This window comes from Leptopilina heterotoma, unplaced genomic scaffold (assembly GCF_015476425.1).
Source record: "Leptopilina heterotoma isolate Lh14 unplaced genomic scaffold, ASM1547642v1 Lhet_135, whole genome shotgun sequence".
Classification (NCBI taxonomy): Eukaryota; Metazoa; Arthropoda; class Insecta; order Hymenoptera; family Figitidae; genus Leptopilina; species Leptopilina heterotoma.
The window spans coordinates 902,247-919,857 of NW_025110854.1; the positions used below are offsets into that span (position 1 = coordinate 902,247).

At 23.9% G+C, this 17,611-nt stretch overlaps 1 protein-coding gene across 3 annotated transcripts in view; it reads right to left on the reverse strand.

The window, feature by feature from the left end:
* The window catches only part of LOC122497619 (tight junction protein ZO-1), a 194,973-nt gene that overhangs the window by 118,875 nt on the left and 58,487 nt on the right, over positions 1-17,611 (reverse strand). The window contains exon 1 of one of the 3 annotated variants that reach the window (XM_043604852.1): positions 12,978-13,366. The exons of the other annotated variants lie outside the window; for them this stretch is intronic. Within the exon in view, the coding sequence (XP_043460787.1) occupies positions 12,978-13,178 (201 nt within the window). The 5' untranslated portion in view covers positions 13,179-13,366. Of the gene's footprint in view, positions 1-12,977; positions 13,367-17,611 lie in introns of those variants that run through there. 3 annotated transcript variants of the gene reach the window in all.

Consider the following 17,611-nt stretch of genomic DNA (forward strand, 5'->3'; position numbering starts at 1 on the left):
ATTTACAAATAAAATTTCGGAAAAATCAATTATTAACAAAAGTTTTATATACAATTCTTCACAATAATTCAATTATTTTCACTGATAATTAAAATTTAAATTCAATTCTTTTAAAAATTTCTTGATCAAATTCTAATCAAGAATTCAATTATTTTTAATACTATTTTGAATAAATTAATCGAAAAATTCAATTATTTTCACAAATAAAGTTTTCTACAAGAATTCAATTATTTGAAATAAAATTCTCATAATATTTAATATATTTCAAGAAAATGAATTTAAAACAATGTTTATAAAATTCTTATGTAAGAATTCAATTATTTTCAAAAATAACAAAATTTTTCACATAAATTTAATTCTTTTTAAACATTTTAATAAAATTTTTGGTAATAATTCAATTATTTTCATAAATAATAAAATACTCTTCTCAGGAATTCAATTATTTTTAACAATTTTAATAAAATTCTTTGCAACTATTCAATTATTTTCATAAGTAATAAAATTCATCGCAAGATATCAATTATTTTTAATACAATCTTGATTGATTTTAATAAATATCAATTATTTAAAAAAAAAGTTTTTTTTAAAATTCTTTGGACAAATTCAATTATTTACAAATGTATTAGAATTTTCCACAGGAATTCATTTATTTTCCAATTTTTTAATAAAATTGTTTGAAAGAAATCAATTTTTTTAAATACAATTTTAATTAAATTTTTTTGAAATAATTCAACTATTCTTTTAGATTTTAATCAAATTTTTCTCAAGAATTCAATTATTTACATAAATAATTCTTCGAAAGAATTCAATTATGACGACAAATAACAAAATTATTCCTGAAAATTCAATTATTTTGAGGCATTTTAATAAAATTCTTTGCAAATTCAATTATTTTTATAAATAACAATATATTCATCACAAAAATTCAATTACTTTTTAAAAGTAATACATTTTTTGTTGGAAATTCAATTATTTTTTAAAATTCTAATAAAATCGTTCGCAAGAATTCAATTATTTTCATAAATAATAAAATGCTCTTTTGGAATTCATTTATTTTCAAAAAAATGTAACAATTCACAGACATTCAATTTTTGTCAAAAATTTTAATTAAATTCTTTGTAAAATTTAATTATTTTTAAAAACTTTTCGCAATTCAATGATTTTTAATAGATAACCACTATTTTCATAAAATTTGCAAACAGAATTCAATGATTTAAAAAAAATTTTGTAAAAATCTTCGTAAGAATTCAATTCTTTTCATAAATAATAAAAATTTCTCAGGAATTAAATTATTTAAATTAGAATTTGCATTAAATTAGTCGAGAGAAATCAATTATTAAAAAATAAATTTGTATAAAATTCTTCGCAAGAATTCAATTATTTTTACAAATATTTAAATTTTTTCATGAATAATAAAATTCGTTGCAGGAATTCAATTTATTAGCAGGATAAGAAAGAAGTAAATGTTTTTGATGAAAATTAGGAAAAAGTCAGGAAAATAAAATACAGAATGGAATTTTTGTCAGTTTTGTGAAGTGTCTAAAACGAATTTTTTTGGTCGTCAATTTTAATTTTTCGATAGCTACTTTTTTTAGTTTGAAAGCTACTTTTTGCTACTTTTTTAAAATTAATTATCGAGTGCGTAGTCTGTTAATTTCAATGCCTAAAAATGGGTAAAAATAAAATTCACCTGCAAAAAACAAAAAGTTTTAATTTTTCAACAACTCGAGAAACGAAATAACCGTTGCTAGGTAACACCTTAACGACTGTATTGCTAAGCAACTGGTGCTGAGCAACCGATCCCATATAATATGCCTCAACCCTTTTTTTCACTGATTCTATTTTTATTTTTTTTTCTAACAAATTCCCCGTTCGAAAATCTGTGAGATATTCTAGTGCGATAATTGCAGTAAATATATCTTGTTAATGAGAATGTAATTAATCAATTTGGAATTGCAACGTGAATAAATTATCGATCCCGAGTTTCTCTCAACGAATATATAAATATACACAAGTGCACATACATATAAGGTGTTTAGTGTCTGAAAATTGTGGTGCGAGAATTATTCTTCGACATTATTTTATCTAAAACGTATCATTTCACATTCGTTTTACTCGCATTTAAATGAATTTCCAATACCCGCGAGAAATTTACGTAATGCAAGAAGTTAATGTTCTCCCTCTCTTTCTCTCTCGGAATAACCGTTAGAACAATTACCCAGTCATAATACACGAGAGTACTTTCGCATCATACACTGAATTAACTCGACTCACGCATATTTTATTGCGAAGAGTTTAAGATACTATATAATAGCGTTTATGATGCAACTGTAATATAGTAGCAGTTAGACCTCTCATATTTGTTTACCAGAGAACAATAGATGGTTTCTTTTGAATTATTTTCTTTTTCTTTCTTCGTCTTCTTCTTCTTCTTCTTTCAATTTCTGATTATGCCTTTGTCACCCGTGCAGAAATCGCCACTTTTGTTCCCGATTACCGCCCTGGCCCCGGTCGGGATTTCATGATCTGGCCCCGACTTCGTGGCCCCGACCAGGACCAGACCGGGTTTGCCCAAGGATCTACAAACAGCGCACAATGGGATTTTTTTTACAATTTACTGTTCAAAACTGTCTACAGCCTACAATTCTTAACCGGTTTCAGTATTCTTTATTTTAAATTAAAGGCGAATAAATTCTTAAGACATCCCTTAAGGTCAATTTTTTAGTTCTTAATTGTTTATAATTTTTATTTTCAATCAAAGTTAACAAATTAATACAATTTTTCAAAAAAGGAGGCTTATTTTCTTATTCCGTTGCTGCATATGATCTGAATCAGTTCAAATTAATACAATATGACCACCATATAATTAATAAAACAGAAAGTAATTTATATCAATTGTTATAAACAATATTAATTAACAAATAGTTAACTTTGATTTCTTTCCACTAAAAAATGTTTTTTTTACCTTTTCTTTTTAATTTAAGTTCATTTAAAGAATATTTGCCCTTTTTGATTATAAAATAACTTATTTAAATTGTTATAAACAATATTAATTAACAAATAGTTAACATTGATTCCTATTCCACTAAAAATTTTTTTTTCACATTTTCTTTTTAATTTAAGTCTATTTAAAGAATATTTGTCCTTTTTGATTAAAAAATAACTTATTTAAATTGTTATAAACAATATATTAAATAACAAATAGTTATGTAACTTATGCTCCTGTCCACCAAAAAAATTTTTTTTCACGTCTACTTTTTAATTTAAGTTCATTTTAAAAATATGTGTCCTTTTTGTTTAAAAAATAACTTATTTAAATGGTTACAAATAATATTAATTAACAAATAGTTAATTTTTGTTCCTTTCCACCAAAAATTTTTTTTTCACGTTTACTTTTTTATTTAGATAATGTTAAAAGACCACGGATATATAATATTAAATATTTAAATAAGTTATATTATAAGCAAAAAAGACATATATTCTTTAAAAGAACCTAAGTAAAAAAGAAAATTTGCAACAAAAATTTTCTGTTGGACAGGATCATAAGTTAACTATTTGTTAATTAATGTTGTTTATGACAATTGAAATATATTACTTTATGGGTTTTTAATTGTCTGCTGGTAATATTGGATTAATTTGAACTGATTTAGAGCATGTGCAGTAACGGAATAAGAAAATAAACGTCCGTTTTTAAAAAATTGTGTTAATTTGTTAACTTTGATTGAAATTTGAAAATAAAAATTATAAACAATTAAAAACTCAAAAATTGTCCTCGAGGGATGTCTTAAGAATTTATTCTCCTTTAATTTAAAACAATAGGACAAACGCACCAATTGTCGAAGGTGAACCATTTGTCGATGTTATCATGGTGATAACCAAAAATATTGCCTAAAATGTTAAATTTTTTTGTGGTTATAATATTAACATATTATTTTTGACATTTATAACTCTTAAAAACTCTTAATTGTTTTTCACACTTAAATTGAAATTCCATGTTTAAGGCAAAAAAATAAATTATTATTAATTAATAATTTTTAGTATTATTGTGAATTATTAATAATGAAAAAATTTTTATTATTTTAAAAAATAGTTAAATTATAAATAATATAGAATAAATAATTAAATTAACAATTTTTACCATATTATTATGATAAACATATTAATTTATATATATATATATATATATATATATATATATATATAACATACATTTTTAATAATTTTTCTATAAATAAATATGATACAGTCAATTTATTATGATAACACTGTATATAACGGTCCCATGATTCAAAAGGAAGTTTAAGCGAGGTCGCTTCCAAGCTTGCGTGGCTATGCGGTATGTGTATTCGACTTGCGTCCTCGAGGTCTAGGGTTCGGTCCCCCGTGCGTGCGATATTTTTCCGTCTTAGTTTTAAGTGTTTTGTGTATAATTCTTAATAATGTTACATAAAGTATAGGTTTAAATAATTATTAACAATAATAATAATTATAAATAATTATTAATTTAAATAAGATAGTCTGTCTAAATTAATGAAAGAAAATAAGAAAAATATTTTTTTTAAAAACTTAGTCCAATAAAAGCAATTCTAATAACTATTTACATTTTTAATGACACTCATAAAAGTTTATTTACTACAAAAATATTAATAATAATCATTAATATTGAAGTAAATACTCCCCATTCTTTAATAATCAAATAACAAGCTTTAATATAATAAAATGCAGTCAGTATTGGAATTCTACCTGGGTAGCGAAAAGATCGGGGGAAATCCCATGGCCCCGACCGGGTCCCGACAGGGCGGCCAGATCGGGCAAAGTGCCATGGCCCCGGTCGGTTTTAGTGTTTCAACCAGGCCGGGGCCAGGTCGGGTTGCCAGATCGGGGCCCGGTTTGTCCCGATCTGGCCCCGACCTGGCCCCGGTCAAAATTTCTGCACGGGCAAGATTAGAGAAATATTTAATTAAAGGTTATAGAATATTAAAGAGGTATATGTTATAAAAATTCTTGATTATGAATATAAAAAGTAGTATTTGAAAATTTTCTTTTCTTTTTCCTCTGAATGGCAAGTTGGCAATTCTCTCATTTGCACTTAACTACCTTTGCAAATTCCTCTTTAGCTCCATTGGAAAATAAAAGAACAGTTATTGAATTCAAACCCGATGGAAAAAATGCAACAATTTTTCCTATACTATAATAGATGCTCGTTTTTTCTTAATATTTCTTCAAGTTCTTTACACTTGGAAAGAAATTTTAAGTTTTTTTTAAAGTTACATACGGTTCCTACTATAATTTATTTTCTGCGGAAATTTTTTTGTACCCTGGAAATTAAATGCACCAATTTTCACCAATAACAGGACTTTTTATTTACAAAAAAGAAAATGTAGAAGAATTTGCAATCAGTTTATAATAAGTATTTACATTCAGATTCCAAACACTAATGTTGTGGCAAATTATTTCTGTTCCTAGCTCATCAATTCGCGCGCGGCTGACTTCTCACTCACTGTTTTTTAAAATAAAATTAGCAATTTTAAAAATAATACTCTATAAATTTGAATTAGTAAAAATGTTTACTAAATTGAATTAGTGACTGACTTTTTGCTTTTGAATTAGTAAAGTTCACTAGTAAATTAGTAGAAATTACTATTTACTAGTAAAATTTACTAACTCAAAAGCAAAAAGTCAGTCACTAACTCAAATTAGTAAAAAATTTTACTAATTCAAATTTAGAGAGTAGAACGTAACAATTTTTAATTCAATTTGTTTTTATAAAAATAAAATATGAATTGGAATATATAATTTTTACATTATTATTATAATTTAGAGCTGTGCAAAATTCGAACCGAACCGAGTTTTGTTCGGTTTTGGGGCGCCGAAATGTCGAATGTCGAATATTCGACATCCGAACTGGGCTAGTTCGAATGTCGGTTTTTCGACATTCGAACTAGGCGAAAAAATTCGAACAGTTCGGTTCGAATTATTTTGCACAGCTCTATTATAATTATAATAATCATATATTCTGACTTAGGGAATTCAGTGAAAAATCAGGAATTTTTAATAAAATTACTGAAAAAATAAAAATTTTTAGAATTCATAAGAAAATTCTGAATCTTTATGTCTTTTTTTGTTTGACTCATAAACTATAAAAATTACCACGAATTCTAATACAAAACCTTAAATTTTTTCAATTTCAGACAAAAATTTCTTTTTAAATAACTTAAATCTTGAACAACTATCATAAAATAAATAAATTAGTTAATGAATAATTTTACTTAAATATCTCAAAATTAATTCAATTTTAAAAGAATTGAGTTTACAGTTTTCATAAATAAATGAACTTCAGTTTTAATTTGAAATTTTATAAAATTTCAATGTTGAATGAATTTAATTAGAAATTTTAATGAACTTAGATTTTTGAAAAATTTTAATAATTCAAAATTAGTTAAATTTGTCAATATATGTTTAATTAATGATTAAAAATGATGGATTTATAGAAGAATTTTAGTTATAAACACTAAAAAAAATTGAATTTTAAAGAGTTACAAATGATTGCACAAATTTAATTAATTTCAAAAGTTATAAAATTCTTATTGCACAATTCAATTATTTTAAAAATTTATAAAAAAATATCGACAAAATCCCAATTATTATCTTTATAAATAAAAAAATTCTTCTTAAGAATTCAATTATTTTCAAAAATTTTAATAAGGGAGCGTTCATAAATGATGTCACGTTTTTGGGGGTAGGGGGGGTCTCTACTAAACGTGACACAGTGTATTTTTACATGTGAAATTGCGTGACAGGGGGGGGGGGTTTAATATCCCGAAAAATTGCATGACATAATTTATGAACGCTCCCTAAAATTCTTGTCAAAATTTCAATTATTTTCAAAAATTTTCCTCATTTCAATGATTTTCAATATCTATACTATTTTTAAAAAAATACCCAAAAGAATTCAATTATTTTTAATACAATTTTATTCGAATTCCTTATGAAAAATGTAACTATTCTAAAAAATTTTATTCAAATTCGTCAAAAGAATTCAATTATTTAAAAATTTGTTAATAAAATTCTTTATAAGAATTAAATTTAAGAAACATTCAATTATTCAATAAATAATTTAATTCTGTATTTAAATAATTGAACTCTCATAGAATTATCTGATAAAAATTGATTTAAACATTAATTTCAGTCAAATTATTACATAATAATTGAATTCTGGAAAAATGATAAATAATTACAAATTTTAGAAATAATTGAATTTTAAAAGATTTCAAATTAAAATCTTTGAAAGACTGAATTTTTCATACTTTTAATTAAAAATTCTGAGAAATTAATTTTTTTGAAAAAGTTTTAAAAACAAAAATTATTAAAAATAATTTATTTAAAGAAGAATGTTAATTGAAAATTCTAGAAAATAATTGAATTGAAATGATGAAAATAATTTTGAATAAGTTACAATTGCCGAAATTCAATTATTTTCGAAAGCAATAAAATTCTTCGCGAAAATTCAATCAAGTTTAAACAAATTTTTTAAATTCTCGTCAAAAATTCAATTATCTTTATAAATAACAAAATTCTTTTCCAAAATTCAGTTATTTTCAAAAATCTTCCTCAATTCAATGATTTTCAATATCTATTTTAATAAAATTTTCCAAAAGAATTCAATTAATTTAAAAAAAATTTTTTTTTTTTTTTGAGATTTATTCAGTAGAAGAATTTTATTATTCATAAAGATAGTTGAAATTTTGAAAATATTTTCGAACATAATTGAATTTTTGCAAAGAATTTTATTATTTTTGAAAATAATTGAATTTCTGCAATTATTTGTAAAGTGTCCAAAATTTAATTTTTAAAAAGTACCTATTTTTAACTAAAATTCTTCTATAAATTCCTTATTTTTATTAATAATAATTGTTTTCGAATAATTTTATAATTAAATTTATATTCGTAAATAAATTTAACAGAACATTTTTTTCAATAAAATTTTCTTCTTTTTTTTCTAAATATTCAAAAATTTTCAGTTTCATTTTTAATTAAATTTTCTAATTGACAAATATAATTTATAGACAATTTTTTCCTTTATTTTTAAAAAACTTTTAATTTTATTAAAACAATTGAAATTAAGAAATAGAATTGATGCAAATTAGTTCCTTATGAAAATTGAGAATTTTCTACAAAAATATTAAGAAACGGGAATATCTAATGTTTTTCTTCCCAAAAGAGAAAAATGAGTTTGTAAACAATATTGTTATTGAGAATTAAAAATTATGCATAAAATAGGTAACTATATTTCCTATTTCTTAATAAAAATTTTGTATCATTTAACAATTTTCAAGTATTTTTTATAAATAAAAAGCTAAAAAGGAGAATAATTTGCATAATAATTTAGACCAGTCAAACGAAATTTGTTATAGAAAAAAGTATGTAACATACAAAATGGGTATTTTTTTATTTTTTTAAACTTTCTAATTTGTAATATTATTTAATTATAAATCATGAAAAAATACCTGCATATTTTCGATTTGTCAAACAATATTTTTGAAAGAAAAAAAACAGAAGCATACACAAAATTTAACTTCAAACTGTGTATGCTTCTGTTTTTTTTCTTTCAAAAATATTGTATTAATATAGGTAGTTAATAGGTAATTTGTCCAAATAAAAATCGATGAAACTATTTTTAAGGGAATTCAGTCCAATGATTATTTGAGAATAAAAATTATAAACGGTAATCATGCGTTCCTTAAGAATAAATATTGTGAGAGGAAAAAGAAAATGTTGATCAATTTTAGAGAGGACAAAAACTGCAATTACTATTTTTCGTACAGCTCATTTCCGTTTCGCACCTCTACTTATACAAACGGATATGAGGTAAATTTTTTTGTTTTCACACTAAAGCGCAGAAAAAGGTGAAGCATGAACTCATCGTAGCCAATCATTCGGTATACTTGGTTAGCAGTTAACATTTAATAAGAAGCCCATGATATCCAAGGTCAGTGTCAAGGACGGTCGATGTGTCAGCGGACTGTATCATTGTTATCATTGTAAGAAATCCTTCCGTGGGAATAACAGATTTCACTGCAAATTCAAATAAAAAAATAAACTTCACCTCAATACCTACTGCGAGATGGATTCTTTCAAAAGTAAATTTCTTTCACGTTTCAGTGAAAAATAATCTCTTTTCTTACAAATTGATAGGTACTTGTTTGTATTTTGGAATTTTTACAAAAAAAAGGAAAGTTTTTTTAAAAATAATTAAGCTACACTTTTCACTCTGTTGTACAATACTTTTTGTTATACATTTAGAGAAAATTTTTACGATTGATTTTATACTTGAAACAATATATAAAGGATGGAGTTTAAATCTACTGCTAATATCACTGAATAAATAAACAATTTTTATATTCATTATTGGGATAAGGAATAGTAAATGTAACTTTCTCCGACTCTCTCTTGGGTAAATTTCTGACAACATTAGACAATTATGCTAAATAATTATATTCAAGAACAGTTTCCAGATTATTAAGCGCAAGATTTAGACATAATGACCACGGCATAAGTTCAGGTTAAATTAATTCACGTACTATTTAAAAATCTAATTACCAATTCTAATTTTAAGATAATAATCACTATCCAATAAGGGTATAAAATTTGAAGTATGAGATCATCATGCTGCGATGTTGTAACTATAAATATGTAAATATTTTTAATGATTTTTCTATTCCTCAAAGCAAAAACCACTTTAGTTGAGGTATCAACTATATACTCTAAAATAGTGTAACCTACTCTATAAATAGCAAGAACAAAAACATTAAATAATTTTTATTATATAATTATATTTAATTATGTATATTATTATTCAGTTTTATTTTATTTTTATTTCTTTTTAGTTGTTTCAATTACTACTTTTGCTCTTCTAGAAAAACTTATCATTGTTCCAAGTGTTCCGTGTCTTCTTTTTTAGTTATATTATTTATTGTGTTATTTAATCATAATATTTATCTAAATTTAAAATAAAAGGAGAAAAGCTTCTAACAACTAAAAACTGAATACGGAAAAAATGGACTAAAAGTCTCAGTAGATGTATTTTGAACACACAAGTAATATGGTATTCAACCAACATAACTTATCAGAAAGTTATGTTTTATGTGACGTGCTAAAAAGAGAAAGGATAATGAATCCTGACCTCTACGCATTGTTCAAAAGCATTAAACTTTCCACCATTATTCTAATTCCATAGGTATTGATTTAGCAGTGAAATCGAGAATTTTAAAAATATCTATAAAATTATCAGCTTCTGTTTCCCATTACTTCCAAACTAAAATTATATAGAAGAAAAAATCTAATTTCATCTTAACTATATATTTATCAAAAATTCATCTTAAAAATTTTTAATAAATATATAGTTAAGATGAAATTAGATTTTTTCTTCTATATAATTTTAGTTTGGAATATTATAATAAATAAGAATATTCACCAGAAAAAACCTTGTAGTTTTAAAATATTTTTTGTCCCTAATTTAAATGCTTGACCAAGAAACTTTGTAAAAATTTGTGCAAGGAAAAGTGTCATTTTGTAGCATTACTAATTATTTTTAAATATGTAATGAGTATATGTTTTGTGTTTTATTAAAAGGCCTTATAAAGTGCACTGAAAACACAATTCAAATTACATATTCTCACAAAAACATTTTATTAATTATAAAAAAGTTTTTAAGGGATAAAATAGACATCTCCATATTAAATCTTAACAGGGTGGCAATTCTATAATCTATATTAATAATCGTGTTCCGGTAATCTGTTCACAGTTTGAAAATAGTTGTTTGCTTTTTTGTTTCGTAAATTTTTTAATAATCTTTCTTTTTAAATATTTTCAATTTTAAAATTAATGTATTGATGTAAATTAATGTAATTCTTCTCGTGAAGAATTTTATTAACATTTTTTAAAATTCTAATTAAATTCTTTTAATTTTTTTAAAATAATGGAGTTTCTTTAATAATTTTAATTAAAATTTTTGAAAATAATTGGATTTTATGAACAATTTCTTTCAAGTTTTTGAAATAATGTGTTTAATTCTTTCATGACATTTATTTCAAAATAATTCAATTTTTTCAAAGAATTTTAATATTATTAACCTATAAATATAATTTCGAAGGATTTATTAAAAGTTAAGAAAATAATTAGATTTTTTCGAAAAATATAATTAAAATTTTTTAAAATTTAATTCTTTTATGAAATGTTATTAAAATTGTATTAAAAATAATTGTATTTTTGCAAATAATTTTACTATTTATAAATATAATTGAATTGTTTCGAAGGATTTATTAAAATTGTATTAAAAATAATTGAATTTTTCCAAAGAATTTTACTATTTACAATTAAAATTGAATTGTTTTGTGAATTTTTTCTGAAAATAATTGAATTTTGCGAAGATTTTTATAACGAATTAAGAAAAAAATTGAATTGTATCGGGAAATTTTTAAAAAAATAATTGAATTTTTGCAAAGATTTTATTACTTAAAAAAATAATTAAATAATTTAGAAGAATTTACTAAAATTTTAGAAAATAATAATTGTATTCGTTCGTGAAATGTTATTAAAATTTTGTTTAAGAATAATTTAATTCTTACGAAGAATGTTATTATTTATGAAAATAATTGAAATCTTGTGAAGAATTTTATTAAAATTTTTAAAATTAATAAACAAGAATAATTAATTAGTAAATTAGTTAATATTGAATTTTTTCTAAAGTTTGAATTTAAAATCATTCAAAAATTCATATTTGAAAATAAAAAATTTTGCAATTTGCATATAATAAAAATAAAAAATTGAATATCACGTTCCGCGCTCTAGCGCGCGTAACATTTGCTGTTAATTATTTATAATCGTGGACATAAAATCTAGAGAGTTTAACAATTAATATAAACAGATTTTAATTTACTTTTATTTGCTATATTTTTATGGTCTTTAATTTTTGTAGTCTTGCCTATAGAATTAATTTCTCAAAAAATAAATTTATTTTTTAAATAAATAAATTGATATTTAAATCAAAATAAACTTAATTTGTCACGAATTGTTTTGACCATAAACTGTGACATACAATTTATTTGACATAAAATTAATTTGGTATACAATTAATTTGACATAATAGTCATTTAACATAATTTTTATTTGACATAAATATTATTTGATATAAAAATATATATGCGAATATTAAACTTGGCAAATCACAATTTTCTTGAAAATATTTGATTGGTTACTTTTAAAATTCGCACATATATTTTGTGTCAAATGATCTTTATGTCAAATATAATTTATGTTAAGTGTTTTTTACATCAAATGAAATTTATGTCAAATGAATTCTGTGTCAAATGAAACTTATATCAACTGAAGTTTATGTCAAGTGATGTTTATGTTATTAAATGACATTTATTTCAAGTCATTTATACGTCAAATGGGAATTATGCTAAGTGAGTTTTGTTTTATATGTCTAAATTTTATGTCTAATGAAATTCATGCCAATTGACTTTAATGTAAAATGATTTTATGTTGAATTAAATTTATTTGAAATATGGTTTTATGTCAAATAATTATTATTTTATTTATTTATTTACATACACAGTATGCACCACATTCGGAAATTTAAATTTTCTGAAGAGTTTGAAATTTACTGCTTGAGCGAAACGAGAGCAGTAAATTACAAACTCTTCAGAAAATTCAAATTTCCAGTCTAGGTGCAGAATGTACTATTTTATCACTGGATCAAAACAATAAAAACATTTTCCGTTAAAAATTATAGACTCAAATAGTGTTCTGATAAATGTTCAAACCCTAAATAAATGGAAACAGTATCAACATTATTACAAATATTTTTTTCTCCTAATTTATACAAACTTAATAAACTTCGGCATTCATAGTGTGAAAAAGAACAAAAAGGCAAACATAAATTTAAAGAAGAAAAAAATGACTATTCCTCCTACTCTATGTTTTCGCCGATGTCGCCTATTGGATGTTGATGATGAATGACTTCCCATTAGAAAATCATCACGCGGTGAATGATGTCCACCATGCACTTTGGAATGATGAGCAGTACTTCTCTTCGCATGGGTACGTTTTCTCTTCTTGACAATGACATTACGTCGTTTTGGCTTTTTGTGAAAGAGCTCATTGAATATTTTCATTTTCACACAAGAAAGACTATTTTCAATATGTAAATTTAAGGAAATTTCTTCTTTATCCCATAAACCTCAATAGAAGAATCAAGAATCAATAAAAGAATCGTGCTCAAATGGAAATTACACGCGAACACTAATCGCAAATAGATCGATCACCCTTCAACAGCAAAATAAAAAGAACCCTTCTCTTTCTAGTCCACTCTCCACGATGATCGTCAGATCACTAAATTATCAAGAGAATTATGTGACTTCTAAAGTTTCTCTGCAATTGTATTCATATACGTCTGTATATTGTACACGTGCCTGCATTTGTTAGTGTTCTTTTTATGCATGTTAGGGGCGGTTCCAGGGAAGCTTTATCAAACACAGCACACACTACTGTCACCAGATCGTTTCGCGTCTAAACCTTGTTTTCAATACATTTTTTTCAACGAAGCAGTCTCTCTGCTTAACCGTTTTATCTAATGAAGCCTTATTCATCGTTACGAATCAAAATCGTCAATGATGTTTCTATAAATAAATATACATATATGGTGATACTTCCAAATATGTGAATCTACATTTAGTTGATTCAAAATATTTATAATTCAACATTATTTTCAAATTTTTGTCTCGTTTTTAATTTTTCAATTTTTTTTTATATTTCCTCATTTTTCTTGTATAACACAGACCTGTAAAATTAAATTTTCCTTATTTTTTATATCAGAGTATTTCCAATGTATTTTTGTCTGCTTTTGTCTGATTTTGAAAAAAAATTGGGCAAAAATTCCAAAAGATATATTTTTCAGAGTTTTTCAAGATATTTTTTTCTCTTTAACCTTTTTTTTTGGGGGGGGGAAGGGGGGGCTTTATCTCCATTTATCTCAAATTTCTCTAATTTCTTTTGGTTTTGCGCATATGGATTTTAAAGTAAACGTTATAAATTTTATAAGGTAAAACCTCATGGAAGTCTCTAACACGTGAGGTTAAAGAGAACAAAATAATAAAGTATCAAATTAATACCAAAATTTGATCAAATTGGTACCAAAAATTTGGATCAATTTATTATTTGTTCTACACTTTTGTTAACAATTCGTTGCAATGTTACACTTTTAAGGGGTCGTCCATATACCACGTGGACACTTTTGGGGGGAGGGGGGGGGGGGGGTTAAAAAAAGGTTGAAAATGTCCACGATCCCATGTATTTTTGTGTCCACAAGGGGGGAGGGGGGGTCAAAAATCTTTGAAAAACTGTCCACGTGGTATATGGACGACCCCTAAGTTAACAGTGAATTTAAAGAACTATAATTTCTGCTAATGTTGTAATTAAAAAAATATTTTAAAAAATGTCTGACTGCAATAAAAAAAACAGAATTTTATCTGATAGAATTTTTATTTAGCCGAAATTACATATTTGTTCAAATTTTTATTTAATATAGAATTCTTAAAACCCTAAAGCATCAGTCAACTGAATTACTGAAAAGAACAACCGACAGAAAGATTTCATAGCGGAAATTTTAAAATTGACCAATCACAATTCTTTTTCTTTGATCAATTTTAAAATGCACACTCAAAATGAAAATTATAGTATTGAACGAAAGTTAAAATAAAATAGAATATGAATAAATAATTTCTTCAACTAAATTGAACATAATTTAATTAAATTTAGATCTAAATAAATTTTGAAAGTAGTCATTCAATATTTATACAGAGTTGCTACAGAAATTTGATTTCATTTTTCCCTGACCCTAAAGAATATTGTAATTCACTCTAAAAATAATTAGATAATTTTAGATAGTTTTATCTTTATTATAGTTTGAACTTTTCTTTATTTTTGTGAATTAATTTTTACATCGATTTTTTAAAGCTTGAATTTTTCATTATATTTATATAATCATATCTATTACTGTTAATCTTTTGTATCAACGTTTAGTTACCCATATAATTATGGTCTACTAGGATTGCGGGAACAGAATTTGTAAATAAATAAATAATTTTATAAAACATTTTTAAAAATAATTGAATTCTTTCAAGAAATTGTATTAAAATTGTATTACAAATAATTGAATTGAATAAAATAGTTTTTTAAGTACTTTTGATAAAATTCCCTGAACAATTTTACTTTCCCTGATTTCCCTAACATGTAACAACCCTGTAATATAAATATTATTCTATCAGAACTTATCCGATTTTCTATTTGTTCAAATTTGGTTGCAATTATCTTATGTTCTCTATACCTGCTGATATTATTGTTTACTATTTATTGTATTGACTCGAACCGGCCGCCTCGAATACAATGGATTGAAGTGAGACATCAATAGAAAGGGAATCCCTCTTACTGAAGAAACAATAGTGAGCCACAAAGGGTCAACTGAAATCTATTAGTTGAAGGACGTTACCATTGTTCCTTCCCCCTCCTTTCTTCTGAATTTGTTACAGAATCTGATCATTTTGAAAGAAGGAGCAAATTTGGAGGATGGCGAACGAAAGAAGAGGAAAAATTTCATTTTTCAATGTTCGATAAACCAGAGCCGCGAAAACTTGTAAAAATAAAATAAATTTGTACTTTTGGTTCATTGTAGTGAAAATTATTTTTTTTCATCTTTTTTTAAAAAATCTAAGAAAAAAAGTCCAAAGTACAAAAAATCCAAAATAAAAATTTCCAAAATAAAAAAAAAGTTAAAAGGTCCAAAATAAATAATGAATTCGGAATTTAAAATGTTAATGTTAAAATCTCAGGATTTTAAACATTTATATAAATAATAAAATTCTTCACAAAAATTCAATTTCAATTTTCATAAATAAAAAAATTTCTAGAAAAATTTCAATTGTTCTATAAAACTAAAAAAAAAAAAATTATTCCGCAAGAAATACAATTATTTTCAACAATTTTTGATAAAATTCTGTTCAAAAATTCAATTATTTTTTTGAATATAATTCCAATTAAATTACTCGATTAATTTAATTATTATTTTCAGAGATTAAAAATGTTAAGATTATCTACTTTCGATACACAGTCATCGAAATGAGGAACTAAAAAAAGGACAATTTTATTTCATTCAAGGCAATCATTTAAATTTTTACATCTCAATTTTTTTCATTAGATTTTTTGACCAGGATAAATAATCCAAAAAATAAGTCCAAAGTAAAACTACTTTTTTTTTACTTTTTTGGATTTAATTTACTTTGGAATTTTTGTTTTGGACTTCTTGTCCAGATACCATAGAAAACATGCTTATTTAAAATAAAAGTTTTTTTAAATTGTTTAAATTTTTAAATTTTTTTTAAAAAATTGTTTTAAATTTTAAAAAGTTAAACTTCAGTCAGTGATTCAAATTGTAATATTTGTAAAGCATTATTTAAATTGAAACAAAAGGAATTTGAATTAAAATTTCACTTTAAATAAATTGTATCTACGTATGAATAAAATTCGTTTAGGCTATTCAACGTTGTACAGAAGTAATTTCTTGGAAAGTCAAGAAAAATTATTGGAACCATTGAAGAGATAATTGAATCAACATGTTTAATAGCGGTGATGGATAAAGTGCTGTGCACAACTTAAACACATAAAAAAAAAGTTAAAGAACCACGAGACAGAGGAAGAGAGACTTAGAAGCCTCTGAAAAATTACAACGTCATTTTATTTCCATTGTTACAGAACAATACCAAATTGAACATATATATAACCAAATGCCTCACTATTTTATTAAATCATTTTTATTCTAACAGAGATGTACAATAATTTCTGACAGAACCATTTAGATAATTAATTAAAAGGGCGGAGACTGCTCTAAAAGCTTTTCTATATCGTATACATATTGAATGCCTGTTTTTTAGATTTATTTCTTTTCGCGCCTAACATTTTATTGTGATTCAAAAAAATAATTTTGATTACCTTTTACATTACTTAGAACTTTTTAAAAAGATTTTTTAAGAATTACGGAATATTCACAAAGAACTCTCTAAATTTAAATTAGTAAAAATTGAGCCATTAATTCATAATAGTAACAATTTTTACTAATTTTTAACTAAAACTTTAGTGAAAAATATTAAAACTACTAAACAAATAGTAACGTTTCACTAAAAATTATTATTTTTTTTTTTGGCTAATGTAAATTAGTATGGCTTAATTTTCACTAATTCAGATTTAGAGAGAACTTTTATTTTAACTAACTTTTTATCAGTTGAATTAAACGTTATGTATACAAAAACTTTGTAAAATAGAAATTGTACCTCGAATTGTACAAAAAAATGTATAACAAAAATTAATTTGTCGACTCGAATAATTTTTTCCCTATATTTTACTCATTTTTATTTAAAATATTAGTAAACATTTATAAGTGGTTTTAAAGACGATTTAAATTTTTTCGCGGAAAAAAATGTATCTGATTCAAATAAACGATTACTTGTCTATTATTAAATTCATTTATTTGTATTCAATAATTTTTATTTAAGTCAAG